General features: G+C 41.9%; 1 protein-coding gene across 1 annotated transcript; it reads left to right on the plus strand.

Annotated features, from left to right (window-relative positions):
* The first annotated feature begins 1,000 nt into the window (after nucleotides 1-1,000).
* On the plus strand, nucleotides 1,001-17,244 carry LOC117450758 (probable G-protein coupled receptor 139). The gene is given in 3 exon segments (XM_034088696.1): nucleotides 1,001-1,451; nucleotides 15,996-16,096; nucleotides 16,098-17,244. Coding segments are annotated over 3 exon segments (1,137 nt in total). The 5' UTR covers nucleotides 1,001-1,303; the 3' UTR covers nucleotides 16,986-17,244.
* The last annotated feature ends 580 nt before the right edge of the window (nucleotides 17,245-17,824 follow it).

Here is a 17,824-nt window from a genome sequence, read left to right on the forward strand (position 1 = left end):
TAAATTGCTTTAATTTGGCATATCCTATTATTCGATGTTGTTGGCTGTTCAACCGACTAAACAAACACTTGTAAGACTTCCTTTTGGAGTGTGTCATAATTGCTTTATTATTTTGTAGACCATCAAAAGCAATACAAAAGGGTCCCATAACTCCTCTCCAGCATTGTACTGTGTATTTTTCAGCTGCATTGCCTTCATTAGGGCAGTGAAAGCGATGATGCAGCAGAAACCTTAGAGGGATAACACAGTCCATTAATTAGATTTGTATGGACTTTATCGTTATGTTCACGATGGTGTCCTAGTGTGCATATATAGAATGTTAAATTCCACTTTTCACAATAAACAACCAAGGCATTTATTGGAAATGACTGACTGATAAACCCCAGAAGAGGGTCTTTCTTTAGAAGCACTGTGTGTCAGCCTTCTGCTCATTAGCACATTATAACTAGAGATGCAGACACATTCACACTGCATGGCAAATTAGATTTAGTCCCAACCCCCACTCCCACTCCCACGTCAAACCCACAGATCACATATGTACTGTAATGTTTAGGAAATCCTAATAGGATTGTTTGGATACTGCTTGTCCACTCATTATTGAATACATTATTACATCAAAAACAATCATGAGGTAACTGAATATAAAAATAAATAAAGAGATGTGCAATAAAGAGACAGATTGGCAGTGTGACAAGGGCACACACACTATCATTTTCCACAGTTCATTTATCTTTTCTTGTCTGCAACAGTTTTACTATCTCTTTTATTTCCTGGCCCTCAAACAGGAACCCCTCTTTCTCTCCACGAGTCTCCCTCAGCTCCCAGCCTCCATCTCTCTCCCTCACTTTCTAATCTTCAGCATACTCTTGCTCTCCATCCACCTTACTCCCTCCTTCTTTTGCTCCCTCCCTCCCTCCCTCTTTCCTCCTCCTCCTCCTCCTCCTCCTTCTCCTGCTGCTCTCTCGACTCGCTCTCATTCCCCCTCACTCACACACTCAGGCAGCATCCTCCCCTCTCCACTTCTACCTTCATACTCACCTCTCTGCTTCTCTCACCTCCTTTCTCTCCGTCACCTACTAACACATTTCATCTCTCGCATCTCCCAGTCTGTTGTCTCCCCTATACCATCACACACACTCCACCTCGTTACCTTGCGCAAACCCAGGCGTGCACACACTCATGCTGATTGGCACCCAAGGACAGAGCACCCTCTCTCCCATCCCGGCGACCAGGCGGTTTGCTTGTGTGGCCAGCCGGCTTCTTGACACTGAGCTCAGCTGAGGAAGAGGACAAAGAAGAGACCATGGAGCACAGCCACATCTTCCCTGTTTTTTCCCCAAATGACAGCAGTTGGAGCCCAGAGCAGCATCCCTCTGAGTTCGCCCAGGGGTGCCCTCTCGGACCACTGCCTGTCATCTACTACAGCGTCCTGCTCTGCCTCGGCCTGCCGGGTAAGAGATGTGCACACAGTGTGTGTTTTGATGTCTGTGTCTAATCACATGCACGTCTCATTCTGTGTTAATTTGCTCCCCAGCGGGATGCACGAGTCACGCTTCTTGATATGATGTGTACTTGTCTGCCGGTTTGAGTGAGTGTGTGTTGTGCACAGCTGCAAAAAGTGTCACACACACAGACACATGCACACACTGTTGATTTGTCATCCTGACCTTGTGGCAATCACCTGTGCATGCACACTTATTTTGTGTGTGTTTGTCTGTGCTTTGCCTGTCCGTTTGGAGGTGGTTTTGTACATGTCTTTTTTAGGCACGCACCACTTAAACAAATTGTGCAAAGCGTAATTAAATCTGATTGTTAACCTTTAAAACAGCACCTTTTCTGCTAGGCTGCAGTGATTCTGGCGATGGGTGCATGACAGAGTGTGTCTGTAATGACTCAGGCTTGACCTCGGGGACAAGTGTGTGTTACGTGGCTCATCTTGGTGACCTGCATTAATGACACTTGCTTCGTTGCGTCCTTACCATTGACTGATTAGTCCATTCACAGTCACTGTCAGACTCATTTACTGCCTCTCTCCCACTGCGTGATCTATGAGCCGACCTGCTCTCACACAGGGAAGCAAAGAGGTGTGTGCATGCATGTGTGTGTGTTTCAGAGAGAGAGGCAGGAAACAGAGGTGAGATAAAAGAGGAACAGTGGGAGTGTCTATCAGAGGTATGGGGTTCAGTGAGGTTAGAAACATCCACCCTGCTTCAGCACTAACATTCTTCAGGTGCATCCAGTGTTTTGCTATTCATCCTGATTCTGATAAATACATCTAATGACTTTGCTTGTCTTATTTGTACTAATACATTACATTAACGTTAGCTCTGCACCTCTCCTCCTTGATAAAGACTCGGAGTGAGATGTTATTTTGTCCTGGTTTAGAACAAGTCTGCAATGCATAATGAAAAGCTTTAGTACGCCAAGACTGCAGTTGCTCCACAAGATTTGCAGCCAGTAAAAGTCTGTCTTTGTGATTAAATCTAGTCTAATTAATTATCCTGGTTGACAAATTAAGTCTTGCACATCATTTAATTGTTTTCTTGCCTCAAAAGTTTTATCTGTTTCTGCAGCTGAAGTCCTCTTTACAAAATAGCACTAACCTGGGAGTGTAATGCAATCTTACGTCTGAAATAATAGTTGAGTGCAGCAGGCTGATATTTCGCAGCAGCCGAGATTGACTTATTTAATCATTGTGTCGTTCGACTCAAGCCGAATCATAAATGTTTCATGAGTGCAGCATGTGGGAGGAGTAGTGGTGTGACCTAAAGACTCTCACATATTTAACACCCTCAAAGCATTTGGAGCTGTTACCCTCGATTATCAGACCGTTTTCATTAGTTATTTAGAAGCAACAGGGCTTCAGAAGGTCATCATCATGTCTGTAAGATTCTTGCCGACTTTGACCTTTAAGCTGCAGACATAGAAGGGTCACTTCGAGAGCACAAATGTGAGGGTGAAAAGCGTGAAGATTGAAGGTGATGAGGAAAGGGATTACGCAAGTTAATTGGTGGGAAGTGTGTGACCTAGGGAAAGGATCAACCGACATCTCAGGTTGAACAGAATGGAGTATGGGGAGGACAAGGACACGAAGAAGAAGAAGAAGAAGAAGAAGAAGAAGAAGAAGAAGAAGAAGAAGAAGAAGAAGAAGAAGAAGAAGAAGAAGAAGAAGAAGAAGAAGAAGAAGAAGAAGAAGAAGAAGAAGAAGAAGAAGAAGAAGAAGAAGAGCGGAGTTAAAAGAAATAGATTAATAACAGCAGAGGCAGTGAAGTAACACCTCTGAGCCCGAGTGGAGGATACGACAGCGCTGAGACGAATTGCCACATTTTTAATTAATTGCTAACTCTCTCTCTCTCTCTCTCTCTCTCTCTCTCTCTCTCTCTCTCTGCTCACCACACCACACTGCTTGAGACAGAAGAGACATGTGCTGGCATAGCAAACAGAGACACGGCGGAGTTTCTGACATGCAGGGATTACAGAATTTAGGCCTGCTCTTTGTGTCTCACTCACATCTGAGACACTTACTGTCGAGTATGTTGAAGATGGTGAGTGATTTTGTGTGTCGACTCGTAACTGGGTGTTAAAGCTTCTCTGAATATCCGGCCTGATACAGCTGCTTTTATGCAAACTGTTTGAGTGGAGCATTCCTCAAGCAGGGAGTTCTTTATGATGCCGTTTATAGACTCTTTACCTGCCCCATTTAAATTTCAACTCGAGGTCACTGTTAATGCTTGAATATTTATTTAATTTGCCTGCCTTTAAATTACTTGCACATATTCCAATGGTTCAATGTTTGTAACATGTCTTTGCAGCAGGGCACAATGCAACTAAAAAGATTACATTTGTTAAATTCAATCACATTATATTACATTAGTACATCAGATAATCATCATCATTTGTGTTGCTTTCAAGTGCTCACAAAATGTACTATGTTAGGTCATTGTGAATGAGAGTTACACATTATTATATATTATTTAAGTTGGAAGGGACATAGAAAAGCGCTATATAATTTAAACCATTATTATTATTATTATTATGATTTGTCGGAACCAGAAAATGCAAATTAATATCAACTCTCAAATGTCATTGGCTAGCTTTTCCAGTGCTTATACGTGTCAAATGAAGAGGCTCAGTTGTCATGCATAATAAACCCTTTTAATAAGTGTATGTTGAATATGTGTCAACAAATGGTTGAATGGTGTTGACATGTGTGCACATTGTGCCAGCAGAAATGTGCACGTGTCGCTCCTTCCCAAGCGCACAGGAACACGCATGAGCCCACATACTTAACAGTATGTTGGTGCGTTCCTTCCCTCTTTCTTGAAGCCCCTCCATATGTGGCTGTCGACAGTCAGCGATGTGGCACACGTGAGGGAAAATCTCCTCCAACTAATCCCTCCACCCGAAAGGGGAAATGTTCAGCGTTAACAACCCTCTGTTCCACAACACAGTGCAGGTCAGGGGTCAGCCCTACTTAATGAAGAGGTGAGGACCTGCAATATACAGTTTGCACTATTGATCTGTCAATGTGTACAGAGAGGGCAAGGTGGGATTGGAGCTTGTTAAGAGATACTGTCACTCTGAAGAGTCAAGTGTTAGAATGGACGAAGAGGAAAGAATGGGAAAGCATGTGTAAAAGATAGCGAATATTCAGTGTATCAAATGGAAAGAGATTTCTGAGCTCTGGTTTGTCTCCAGTCTGCAGTCTGAGAAAAAAAGAGGGGAAGGGAAGGACAGAGAGAAAGTGTCAGCTTGTGGTGGGGAGACGAGCCAGGGGGGGGGGGAGGCAAGAAAGGAGGGAGGTATTGTTTCAGGCAATAAAGCAGAGATGTTGTCGAGTGAAGTGAAATACTTTTTGTTGAACAGCTGTCACCATTGCTGAGAACCCAATTCCATGTGTTGTCTGACATTTTCTGGAAGTAATATTCGTCAATCTGAGGATAATAATGGCGCCGCTAGATCGACATTATCTTAATATATTCCTTTTTTCTTCATCTCTCATCCATTTACCCTTCTTCGCAGCTCTTCTTTACCTCATATGACCTCTTTCTCACATGTTCTTTCAAAACTGAAATCTCATTAAAAAAGATGTGGAGAAGGTCCAAAAGCACATCATAACTGTTAGCATTGTTTACGAGCCCTTTGGACATGAGAAGCTGAGTTTGTCAGTCTGCAGTGTCTCATCAGCAGCAGCCTCGGTGTAAAGACAGTCGTCTCCACCACACTTTGACTCATTGTGGCCTGTCTGTGAAATGAATGGCTGTTAGAGGTTAGCAGAGGCAGAGCACTGCAGCAACATCAATATAATTAGCAGCAACCAGGGGCCTATTTCTCTCCTAATATGCCTTAATAATAATCATTGAATATCTATTTTCTTTTCCTATCCTGTTATGTTTCTCATTGTTGCTGTATATTTCTTACTTTGCATCTTTCTTTTTCTTACGAGCTTCCTCCTTTTCCTCATTAACTCTCAGATCATACCCATCAAACTCGCAATAAAATGTGTTGGATGGACATTATCACATTGTCATGGCATTACAGGCCTGATTTTCATTGCAATTTAACAGCACGAAAACAGATTTGACACTATTAGGGAGTTTGGACCTAATTCTGAACAGTTTAAAAACTGTCAGCTAAAACATTGTTTTATCTTCAATGCATGTTTTTGTGGCTTTGCAGCAGGGATTTGGTCCTGGTTTCTGTTCCGGGGAATTAAAAAAAATCTCCCTGCTTCATGTCCCGTCTGACACTTGGAGAAGACAAAAGGGAAATGGTTGTCATCAGGAACAAAGTGCCTGTGACCTTTGAAGCAAGCTTTGATTTTCACCTCCTATGTTTCTCTCGTCTCTCTTCCTTTCCTCCCACTGCCTCACCCCTCTCCTATATACCCCTCTCTGTCTCATTCTGTTTTTTTTATCTAATCCTTTCCTTCAATTCCCTCTCAATGGCCTGTTCTCTTTTAACTCCCTGTGACCTTCTTCACACCACATGTTACATCACCTTCCATCTATTTCTTCATCCCTCTCTTCTACACTCATCTCGTCTTATTAACCTCCGGATATGCCATCAAAGCCAAACCTCAATTTCCTCCAAATGACAAAAAGAAAAGCCAATTTCAATGTTCACTTTCATTGGCTCTTTAGGATATTTTTACATTTTTAATTATTCTGCGTATGTAAAAGGAGCCCCATGAGAAAGCTTAAGGACTGGTGTGCGGCACCTCGTGTCTTGCCACTGGTGTCAGGGGGTTAAGACGCGTAGTTTGTCGACTGCCCGTCTCAACACGTTGCTTTAGTGGCGGGATGAGTCAGCCTCGTTACACTCTCTGCCTTCTCTTTCCCGCTAAACAACGTCAATGGCCCTGTCCTTTGTCACATTAGGAGAGCAGCAGGGGGAAGCACAGACTCAAAATAATTCCCACACACAAATACAGAAAGATTCACACAAACAAACACACACAAAAGTTCATAAGCAAATGTAGTCAGACAAACACAGCTCTCAGTTTGAGACAACTATTTTTGCCAGCAAAGATGGATTCATTTTGCATGTGTCTCCATCTGAATGTCCAGGCATGAGATGTACATGTCTCTGTACTCATGCTGTGTTATTGTTGTGTAGCATCTGTTCAGAGTGTGCAGCTCTCCAACTTGTCTCTCCCCCTGCTTGGCCCCTGAGACGACAGAAAGAGCAGGAGTCAATTGTAATGAATGGGCAACCCAATGCAGGCTGGCTCGAACTAAATGGAAATGTCAAGCTCGCTACAGATCCCTTTTGTTTGTCTGTAGAAAGCCCCATCTCAACGGGAAGCCCGAACAGAACAATACCCAGCCAGTGACAATCAACACTTCACTGTTTCCATTTCAGGTCACCCCTCTCTGTTTAACAAAATATTATGTGGACAGAGAAAGAGATAAGTTAGAGAATTTGGTGGGCAGAAGTACAGCAAAGGAATGGAGGTGATTATATCAATGGTGGGGTACACTGTGAAGGGTTTAAAATGGACCTACGGGAAGTTTATGAACAGCTTAGCTTAACCGCAAACCTTTCCTGGAACAAAAAACACTGATAAGATCATTTGAATACACTTGATGAGAGGCAGCAGGTGTGTGTACATTACACACTTACAGCTGTAGCAGCTTTATGAAACAACGTGTGCAAAGAGTCAATAAGAACCAGCAGTAAGCCAAAACAAAAAAGGTAATATCAATCAGCTAAACAGATGCGAAGCAAAACTGAGATTAGACCTTTGATTGTTCCTCAATACTCAATGAGTTTGGACACCACCAAAGCAAAAAGACACAGAAGAGCTGCAACTAACATTCATATTCAATAGACTCCAGCGTGTCCAGAACGCAGCCGCCAGACTCCTCGCCCACACCAAATCATGGCATCACATCACCCTGGTCCTCAAAGAACTCCACTGGCTCCCCGTTTCACACCGCATCCATTACAAACTCCTGGTCCTCACTTTCAAAGCCCTCCACCATCTGCCCCCCAACCCCCCTACCTCACTGACCTCCTCATCCTCTACCAACCACCCCGGTCCCTCAGATCCACCTCAGCCGGTTTGCTTTCCATCCCCAAGGCCAAACCCCGGAGCTTCGGGGATAGAGCCTTCTCTGTGGCAGCCCCGAAGCTCTGGAACTCCCTACCCCAAGACCTCCGTGAGTCTGAGTCCCTCACCCTGTTCCCGCCTCAAAACCCACCTCTTCAACTCTGTATCCATAATCCCCCCCCCCAACCAACTTTCTCCTGACTGCTTTTCTGTTTTGTTTTGTTTCTTTGTTTCTTTTTGTCTTTGTTTTTGTTTTTGTTTTGTTTGTATACCCTCCCTCCCAAATGTAAAGCGTCTTTGGGTTCAAGAAAAGCGCTATAGAAATACAATTTATTATTATTATTATTATTATTATTATTATTATTATTATATTGTATCTTTGATAAATGTAGCATTGCTCTCATTGACACCTAGCATTAGCCAAAATGCAACTCAACCACCACTGTTTGGTTAGAGGTTTGGTTGTGTTATGCAGGGCCGGTCCTGACCTATTTGCTGCCCTAGGCAATACTTTAGCTGGCCCCATATTTGAAGCGCCCCTCATGGATCGATGCGCCCTTAGCAATCGCCTTACGTAGCTTTAAGCTGTTAGCCTAAATCAGAGATAAGAAGAGATGTTTTTTTTTAACTCAGCAGCCCAAATGTAGGGTTTTTTCATTGGCAAACGTTTAGTTTTCTCTTTTACTTTATTTTATTACCAAAGTTTGGTAAAACCATACTTCGAGGATGCTTGTCAGCTTGATCTTGACACATAAAGTACATAGTGTTGGAAAATTATAATAATACAACGCAGTCTCACGGCATTTCGTGTTATAGTCACGACATTTAATCTATTGATTCGTGTTCACCAACACGATTTTCCCCTCTTTTTTGTGTCACACAGAACGATTTTAAAAGCAATGTATTTCTATTGGTAGTGTGTTTCGTGCCTGCACAACATCTTTTTGCTTCCGACCGGAAGCTGTGTGGTTCATAAAAACATGTTCTTACTCAATATCAAGCCTCGATTATTGTTTTTAAATCGTATAATACGGTGGCCCTGAAGTTCAAGACACCACAGCATTTCAGAAAACACAACAGCATTTCACAAAACGCTACAGCATTTCAGAAAACACTACAGCATTTCACAAAACGCCGCAGCATTTCACAAAACGCCGCAGCATTTCACAAAACGCAGCAGCATTTCACAAAACGCCACAGCATTTCACAAAACACAACAGCATTTCAGAAAACACCACCGCATTTCACATTGGACGGAAAGGGTATTCCTTGCTTAGGGAGAACACTTCTTGTTTGTGATTGGACAGAGCCAGCCATAGAAGCACTGCTGTGATTGGCTGTTTTTGCTGCCAGTCAACAAATGGCGCTGCGTGATTGGCCCAACACATCAGCCGAGCCGTTAGCACACACTCAGAGCTCACAGCTCCTCATATCTGTTCATAAACTGGACAAAAGTTAAACATATTCTTTCACACACAGTGACGTCACGAGCTACCCACAATGCAACACGCACCATATATATATAAATACGCCATTTTCATGGAGGTGCAAATATCCTGGAAGTGCAAATATAAACAGCTAGCTAACGTAGCCAGGCATTAACGACCGAAGAAATCGCTACATGTCTTCGGATTACATCTCTGGACTTGAGGGGTGTGCTCTAGGTCGTTACCAGCGTAAACTAGAGCTGTGTGGGTTGTCGAAAGTGGCCTTCGTTGATTTTGGCTGCATCTACGTCTAATTTCTGGAAACACCATGAATACCAAACTTGTCACAATAATATTATCATGCCATTGCATGTGGTATTTTAGAGTTGACTAGATATTGATTAAGGCCATAGACTATGATATTCAGTACAGGAAGCTTAGCAACACCTAGACGGTGTACGGCTAAACCCTTGGCCTGCTTGCACCTCGCGTAAAACAGCGGATACCGGAAGTACGGTGTCGCCCTCGGCCCAATACCCGTATATGTGTGTGAAAGAATACAAAACACAGACTGTCTATGTCATTTTGAATACAGTCGCGGCTTTATTTATGTCTGTATGACGTTGTTGTGAGTGTGGACGGAGCAGCAACAGGTTAGTTAGTCTGATCGATCCGATTCCGATAGGATTTACATGGAGTCGGCTGATGTGTTGGGACATAATTCGCTGTCGGGTGTTGACCAATCACGAAGCGTCATTTCTTGACTGGCAGCAAAAACAATCAATCACAGCAGTGCTTCTCTGGCTGGCTCTGTCCAATCACAAACAAGAAGTGTTCTCCCTAAAGGAATACCCTTTCTGTCCAATGTGAAACGCTGTGGTGTTTTCTGAAATGCTGTAGTGTTTTCTGAAATGCTGTAGTGTTTTCTGAAATGCTGTGGTGTCTTGCACTTCAGGGTCACCGTAGAATAATGTCGGACCTTTTTTGCCGTCCGTGAGGAAAAGAAATGGGGCTCAGAACCTCATAATACTGACATCTGTATTGTTTTAATCTTTTTTTCCTTCTAATTTGTTATTCTTTTCTAAATAACACACTGTTATTTACTCAACAATAACACACAATTATCCTTGTTTTTATTTATTTGTTTAATTCTATAATCTCTGTCTTTTTTGCCGTCCGTCAGAAACTGAATTTCAAAATAAAATAACCGGAAACAGATACACACCCACTGAACTGATTACCCAAGATCCTCAGCTATGGTTGAAGCTCTGAGATTGGATTGTTTAGTCGCAATGCACGTTGGGATATGGTCTTTATGCGATATGAAATCCAAAAAACATTAAAAAAAATAAAATAAATACTTTAATCGGAGTTTGCTTGCTTTTCTCTTTGAAAGTCATTACATAACGGCATTGCAATACACAGTTCAGCTGCATTAAATATTACACATCTGCCGTAGTTCCATGATTAGAAGACTTCTGGACAAACTGGAAGAAATGCCACGAAACTGAATATGTGACGTAGATCATAAATATATCAGCAATAAAACAACACCTTCAATTTCTCTTCACACAATACGTCTCCTTGCAGTATCAATACTAATTCGGCTGACTTTTATATTTGATCCAATTGGTTATATTTACACCTTAACGGTGCACAGCTGATAGAAAAGGACTTGTAGTTTTTAAAGATATTACTGATTCTCTTTGAATATAAAAATGTAAATACTGAGTTGAAAGAATAGTCAGGGGTTTTGGGTAATGGGAGACACATCTATGGAATCAGAATTTAAATAGCTTACTATTAAATAATGGATATACCTTTCTGTCTGTGATGTTTTACAAATCAGATATTAATGTGTAAAAGTAAAATATGTGAAATAATATAGCAATATCCTGTAAAATTACGTGAAAACATGCATAAAACTACACATCTTCAGATGTTATACATACACAAGTGTCCTACACTAATAATAAAAAGTTATTATGGCATTGTATGCTGTGTGTACCTTGTGTGCACCGCCTAGTGGTTAAAGCACATTATTTAATATGTTATATTTGATGAAACAAATATAAAGAGTACATACAAAATAGGGGGAAAGTAGAAGGTCAATGATAGAAATATAGAATATAAAAAATCAAGAAGATACTGTAAGTGATCTCTACAATAAAACAGTTTAGTGCCGGATGTACAAAGATATTAATAGTAGGATGTGCAAAACAGAAAAACAAATTAACCTTTATTTAAAAATTAAAGAATACTTTAGGTTAAGGTCTTCTTTTAAATAAGAAAAAAGCTTTGGGGGTATCTATCTACAGATAAATATTAAGCCTGACAAAGTACTTAACGTCTAATATATTGCTTTCCTGCAGTGTTAACTATGTTGAAGCACTTATTTTAACTGATATTATACAGATGAATTATACTCTTATAAGATGTATGTAGATAGTATAAGAAATGTGCAGAATTTGACAGTTTAATGGTGGAGGTATACACACATATTGATAGATGTCTTGTAATGCTCTGTTGAGGAATCTGCGACCCAAGTTTTTCATTCATTGCATAACTTCACCGTAGTTGTGTCTATGATATGTTAATAAACCTTTGAAAATCTTGAAATCTTGAAAGGGATGTGCAAAATAGCCATAATATACAGTCTTTAATGAACTATTAGTACAGAATAACGAGTAATGAATATACTTTATAGAGATCTGCAGATAAATGTTTAGTCTTCTCAAGCACCAACTATCAAATATCTCTCCTGATTGTTGGCACTTGACAATCACCTTTCCCTGCATTTTACTCAGGTGTAACTAAAGCCGGATTTAAGGTTTGTTTATATTTCACATCATTAATCAGAATCTGCAAAGTAACTAAAATAAATGTAGTGGAGTAAAAATACTAGGTTAACCTCTGAATTGTAGTGGAGTAGAATTACAAAGTATCAATGAGCTGTCACATGTGGGTATATATTAATGCTATATATTAATGCTGCGCATTATGGACAGCGATTTTCACCCATTTATTAATTATATGTTTTACATTTGATAACACCAATGTGTTTAATACTGGCAACTTCTAATTGTGGGAAAAACGAAAACGTTCCCAGTAGAGACGTCCCATAGAACATTTTGCGAAACAATAGCCAGCATGTGTAGTTCTGGGGGGGTGAGAACCGTTGGAGTCCAGTTTTGGATAGTCTGCCGTGGTTTCGTTCCATTTCAAAGTGCTGTTTGGCGCTCGCCGTAACCTTGGCGCACTGCCACTCCAACATCCAATCCCAGAGTTTGAAGATTAATCACGGGGTTTGTCAAGCAAAGGGACTGTAGTCCCAAACGATAGCTGAGGATTATGGGTAGTGTAGTGTCTTCGGCCATAAATCTATGGAACCATATCGCATTAACACCATATCCCAACGTGCATTGCGGCTAAAACATCCAATCACTGAGCTTAAACCATAGCTGAGGATCTTGGGTAATCAGTTCAGTGGGTGTGTATCATGGATGTATAATAAGAACTGGAAACAGCGTGGGAGGCGGGGCCTCGTTCATTCCTATGAGGGTTGCTCATTGGCGCATGAAGACAAAATGGCCCAACTTTTGAGAGAGCGAAACGTCACGAAAGTATTCATATAATCATATAATCCGTTCTTATTGTGCATCCATGCGTAAAGGTAAAACTCATAGTAGTGCACACGTCACATGAACGTGCCGGATGGCGCGGTCCCGTGGATTAGATCCGCCTTCATAATGCAGAGGAAAATAACTCTCAGAATAACATTATTAGCACATTTTACAACTTGAGGACCGAATGTTTTTAATAAGGGCTATACACATGTTCATACTGGGTAGTTTATCTAGTTTAAAAAAGATTATCCAACGATTTACAGACGTCTCTTTCCCAATGTTAGTCAATGGGAAAAAGTTTTTCCGGGGAGTGTAGTACTGCCGTATGGCCACAACGAATATTTTCCTCAGAGTCCGGCGCACTTCCTGGGGGCTTGGTGTGTATCGCAATGATGCTCGAAATGTCCCATAGGCCTACGTCTGTTTCCTGTTACTTTATTTTCAAATTCACTTCCTGACAGACGGCAAAAAAGCCAGAGATTATAGAATTAAACAAATAAATAAAAACAAGGATAATTGTTTGTTATTATTGAGTAAATAACAGTGTGTTATTTAGAAAATAATAACAAATTAGAAGGAAAAAAAGATTTAAAAAATACAGATTTCAGTATTCTGAGGCTCTGAGCCCCATTTCTTTTTTTGAGTAAGAACGGTAAGAACATGTTTTTATAAACCCCACAGCTTCCGGTCTTCCAAGACCCGACCGGACAAAAAGACGTGGTGCAGGCAAACAATATGCGGTGAGACTGGGTTGAATAATATCATTATAATCAATATATATTCTTTGAAATTACCACGGTTTGTTATATTTATTCCTTTATTAAAACACGTGTAATACAAATGTGAGCATATACAAAAAAGCAAGATAATTAAATTCATTATGACCGTTCATCTAAATATATACAGATTTATTCTGGGACTAGAGCTGAGCTAAAGATAAATATCTCCAATACAATTTATTCTTGAAGCACATGCAGTTAACAGGGTTATTACAGAAATCTCATAATGCTTATTATGAAGATCTTTCTGCTTGAATCCAAGGTTAATCTAAAATACAATGTAATATGGACCAAACTGATCAGCAGCAAAGAAGAAGCAAAAGACCGATAGCGTAGGACCAATAGCTAAAAAAAGAATCTATAAACACAGCAAGATTTGACATGAAAGCAATTTAACTTGCCTGTGCAGGTCGGCCTGGTGTGAGGGCCGGGGTGACTGTGATGGTGGGGGGTGGGGGGGGGTGGGGGGGGGGGGGTGTATCCAGCAGCCTACATGTACACTTATATTGGCCTGTCCAATCTTGTAAACTGCTTTGACGTGTCATTTATGTTTATTGATAGATTGTACGTATTGATCTGTGTGTATGTGCGTGCATGGATAGACCTGTGTTAGTGTGTGTGCGTGCGTGTGTGTGGTGTGTCTTCCTTTGCAAATCTTCCAGTCTGGGAAGGACATCTTTAGTCATTATCTGGAGCCGCCTTGTAATTTGTAATCAGTTGATCGTGGTTGAGGCTGCGAAGTGTGATGTACCAGACTCCTAGCTGCCATATTTAATCCGATCCCAGATCTATTACTGTCGAGGGAGGCAGCACCACAGGACACACACACACACACACACACACACACACACACACACACACACACACACACACACACACACACACACACACACACACACACACACACACACACACACACACACACACACACACACACACACGGTGACAGCTGCTAAGTGCATTGATGTCTCATGATGCTGCAATGCAATTTAATGTCAGAGGCATCTTTGTATGATGTCTTCGTGTTTCATCAGCAAGTTTAGCTTGTTGTGGATTGTTAGCAACAGTAGAGGATGGATATATTACTAAAGTACAGCATGTGAACTGAATCTTTGGATACATTGAAAAAGATTTTGGCCTCTGAATTTTACACTTCATGTCACACATGGCATGCGTTAAATGTTCTTAATGTGCTGACACAATACTGTCTCCTTTAAGACAAAGAAATGTCCAAATACTTAAAGGCTTATTCAGAATTCAAATCATATTCTTTCTTACAAAAAACAATTTGAAAAAAATCCGCATAGTATTGTTTTTCATTAGATGAATGGTCAGATATTCAGGAACTAAGAAAAAATATCATCCCATATGATGATGCATATGCAAAATCGTCCTGCTGAAAGTTTCATAAATGTATTAGGTTTGGTGAACCTCAAAGTTACACACAACAAGTTTAGCTGTTCCTTTGTTTGTTATAAAAACAGAGGGCTTCTTTTATTATTATTTTCAATTACATGATTTTATTGTACATCCATGGAACACTACAGTGTTACAAACAAATATATCGTTAACTGTCTCCTCCAGGTTTTTGAAAGGCTCACAACCTTTAAACACAACTGTCAGGTGATGAAAATCACCTGGGATCATTTGCAAGGAGAGCAGGGAACTGAATATGACAACAAAGAAAGAAGACTTATAATGAGCCAATTTAATACAGTCACCACACTGAAGCTCTGCTCCTACTGTCTGATTCAGAAAACAGAGGTCACACTTTGGAAGAAGCAGCTTTGAGATAAATCACATACAGGTCTGGTTATGTTCTTTTCAGTGAAAAATGTAGGAGTAGTAGTCCTCTGTCCTTGGATATTCTGCTCTCCTGTTGCAATAAATAATATAGGCAGGTGAAATTGTATCTGGCAACATGGAAGAGAAGGTATGATGGTATATGTCGAGGATATGGAGTGAGATTAAAAAGCAAGAGGCAGACAGACAGACGGGGTGTCCTTGTGCTTTGTTTTAGAAACTAAATTATCGACAGCAGGGTGGCAGGCAGTAGTGAACTCAGCAGATTGCCAAGACTGTGATGCTGCACGTTGCCCTCCTGTTTTTTTGTCGTGGTTTTATTATTTATTCGTGATAACAGTGTGGCCAAAGGCAGAGGCAGGTGCTGCTGGAATGACACAGCAGGTGTAGATGAAGTGGAAAAGGGAAAAGAGCAATAACCAGAGGAGACTACACAAAAGGAGAGCTGGTTGAAAGTGGTACATACTGACTGGGGAAGATAACAGATTTTTCTTTATGCACTGAGCAGCATGAAACTGAAAGTAAATGTTTGCTTGCAGCTTTTGATGGTGCTGAAAATTGTTTGTATTGTGTGCTGGTGCAGTTTCATTTTTCTGTTACCTTTAGTGTATGTCCACTGCATCTCAATTGCTTTCATGTTTTTTGTTGCCTCTTTTCAATGTCCACTAACATTGAATTATTCTCTTTCCTTCCCTGCCCCAACCTGTGTCCACTACATTTCCAATCTTATCATACTTTCCCTTCTATCTATATTTCCTCCACCTATCTTCTTCCAATCACCTTCCCTAATCCTTCCACCACCTAGCTAACATCCTAACAGTGGTCATCCTGTCCCAGCTGGTGCTGCGTCGTCAGAAGTCCTCCTACAACTATCTCCTGGCTCTGGCAGCCGCCGACATCCTGGTCCCTGCTCCTCATCGTGTTTGTCGACTTCATTTTGGAGGATTTTATTTTGGGCACGGCGCTGCCTCCATCACTAAACAATGCAGTGCAGGTTCTGGAGTTCTCCTCCATCCACACCTCCATCTGGATCACCGTGCCTCTCACCATTGACCGTTACATCGCTGTTTGCCACCCTCTGCGCTACCATACAGTCTCCTACCCAGCCCGCACACGGAGGGTGATCTTCGCCGTGTATATTGGGTGCTTGCTCTCCGCAGCGCCTTACTACTGGTGGCCTGAGCTGTGGCACAGCCTGTCCGGGGTGGGCGACGGTGATGGAGGAGGAGGAGGAGAGGGAAATGGGAGGACCGTGGTCCAGCATGTCCTGGTGTGGGCCCACTGCGCCACAGTCTACCTGCTCCCCTGCACAGTCTTCTTCTCCCTTAACGCTGTCATCGTGCGTAAGCTGCGCAGACGCCGCAGCTGCTTTCGTCTGCGTGGCTACTCTACAGGCAAAACCACTGCCATTCTCCTGGCTATAACCTCCATTTTTGCTGTTTTGTGGGCGCCACGTACCCTCATGATCCTGTACCACTTTTACTCCTCTCCTCCAGCCTCGCAGAGTGCAGGCAGATTGCTCCATGTGCTCACCGATCTGGCCAACATGCTAGCACTGCTCAACACCGGGGTCAATTTCTTCCTCTACTGCTTCATCAGCAAGCGCTTCAGGGGAATGGCAGCCAACGTGCTGCGAGCCCTGGTCCGCTGCCGGAAGCAGCAGAAGCCTTTCTACGCCAGCCACAACTTTTCCATCACAAGCAGCCCCTGGATCTCACCAGCCAACTCCCACTGCATCAAGATGTTGGTGTACCAGTACGACAAAAACGGGAAGCCCATCTGTATATCCTCTTGAGTCCTCAGCCATGGTAGCTACCCCAACCTTCAGTTGTTGGGAAGCATATTCAGGCATTGTCTCCTTGGTGACAAGCTCTGCTCCCTTGGGACTCTTCGAGGCTTGAAAATGTCAACACACCCCGAGAGCACATAGGTTCAGTTAGCTAGCTTTGAGCGATAACAAAGCGGTTGGCTAGCAAGATGGAAACTGCAGATCCGTACTTAACAGAAAATGGCCTCTTATGTTCAAAAAAGTATTCAAAAGGCAGCAACCAGCATCAAATAACTAATGATTATTTTCTCCATGCAAAAAAATACAGCTACTGTATGACTGATGGACGGACTGATCAAGGGATATCAACCCCCACCTCTCACTGACTTTAATGAGTCACAGCGCAAAATAATAAACTGGCAACTATTATCTAGTGTCCTCTGTGAAGCTTCAAATAATAAGACATTGATTTATTTATGGACGGTCTCTGTTGCACACTGCTGCCAACGATGAGGAGCTGCGTCTTTTTCCCGTTGGGAGATATTCCCAAAAAGCAGAGATTTCCAGTCAGAGTCTTGGCACTGAACATCTCACCTCGAGGGGTGACACCACTCAGGCAGAGTCATCAACGGTTCTGGCTGTGTCTCAAGCAATGTTCAAAAAGCGCCGTCATTTCCAGTTTAATATGCAGAGGAGTCTCAATGGCATGTTAATTCGGGCTACCATCAAACGAACAGCCCTACCTGACTTTTATCTTGTGTGTGCCAAGTTCATCCTAGCAGTGCAGGTCTCTCTGCTTATTGTTGGGTAAATATGTATTATTTGGTAATGGTAGACTGTTATTGTGGCTTCACATAAAAATAAGG

The sequence above is a fragment of the Pseudochaenichthys georgianus genome, chromosome 8, assembly GCF_902827115.2.
Source record: "Pseudochaenichthys georgianus chromosome 8, fPseGeo1.2, whole genome shotgun sequence".
Classification (NCBI taxonomy): domain Eukaryota; kingdom Metazoa; phylum Chordata; class Actinopteri; order Perciformes; family Channichthyidae; genus Pseudochaenichthys; species Pseudochaenichthys georgianus.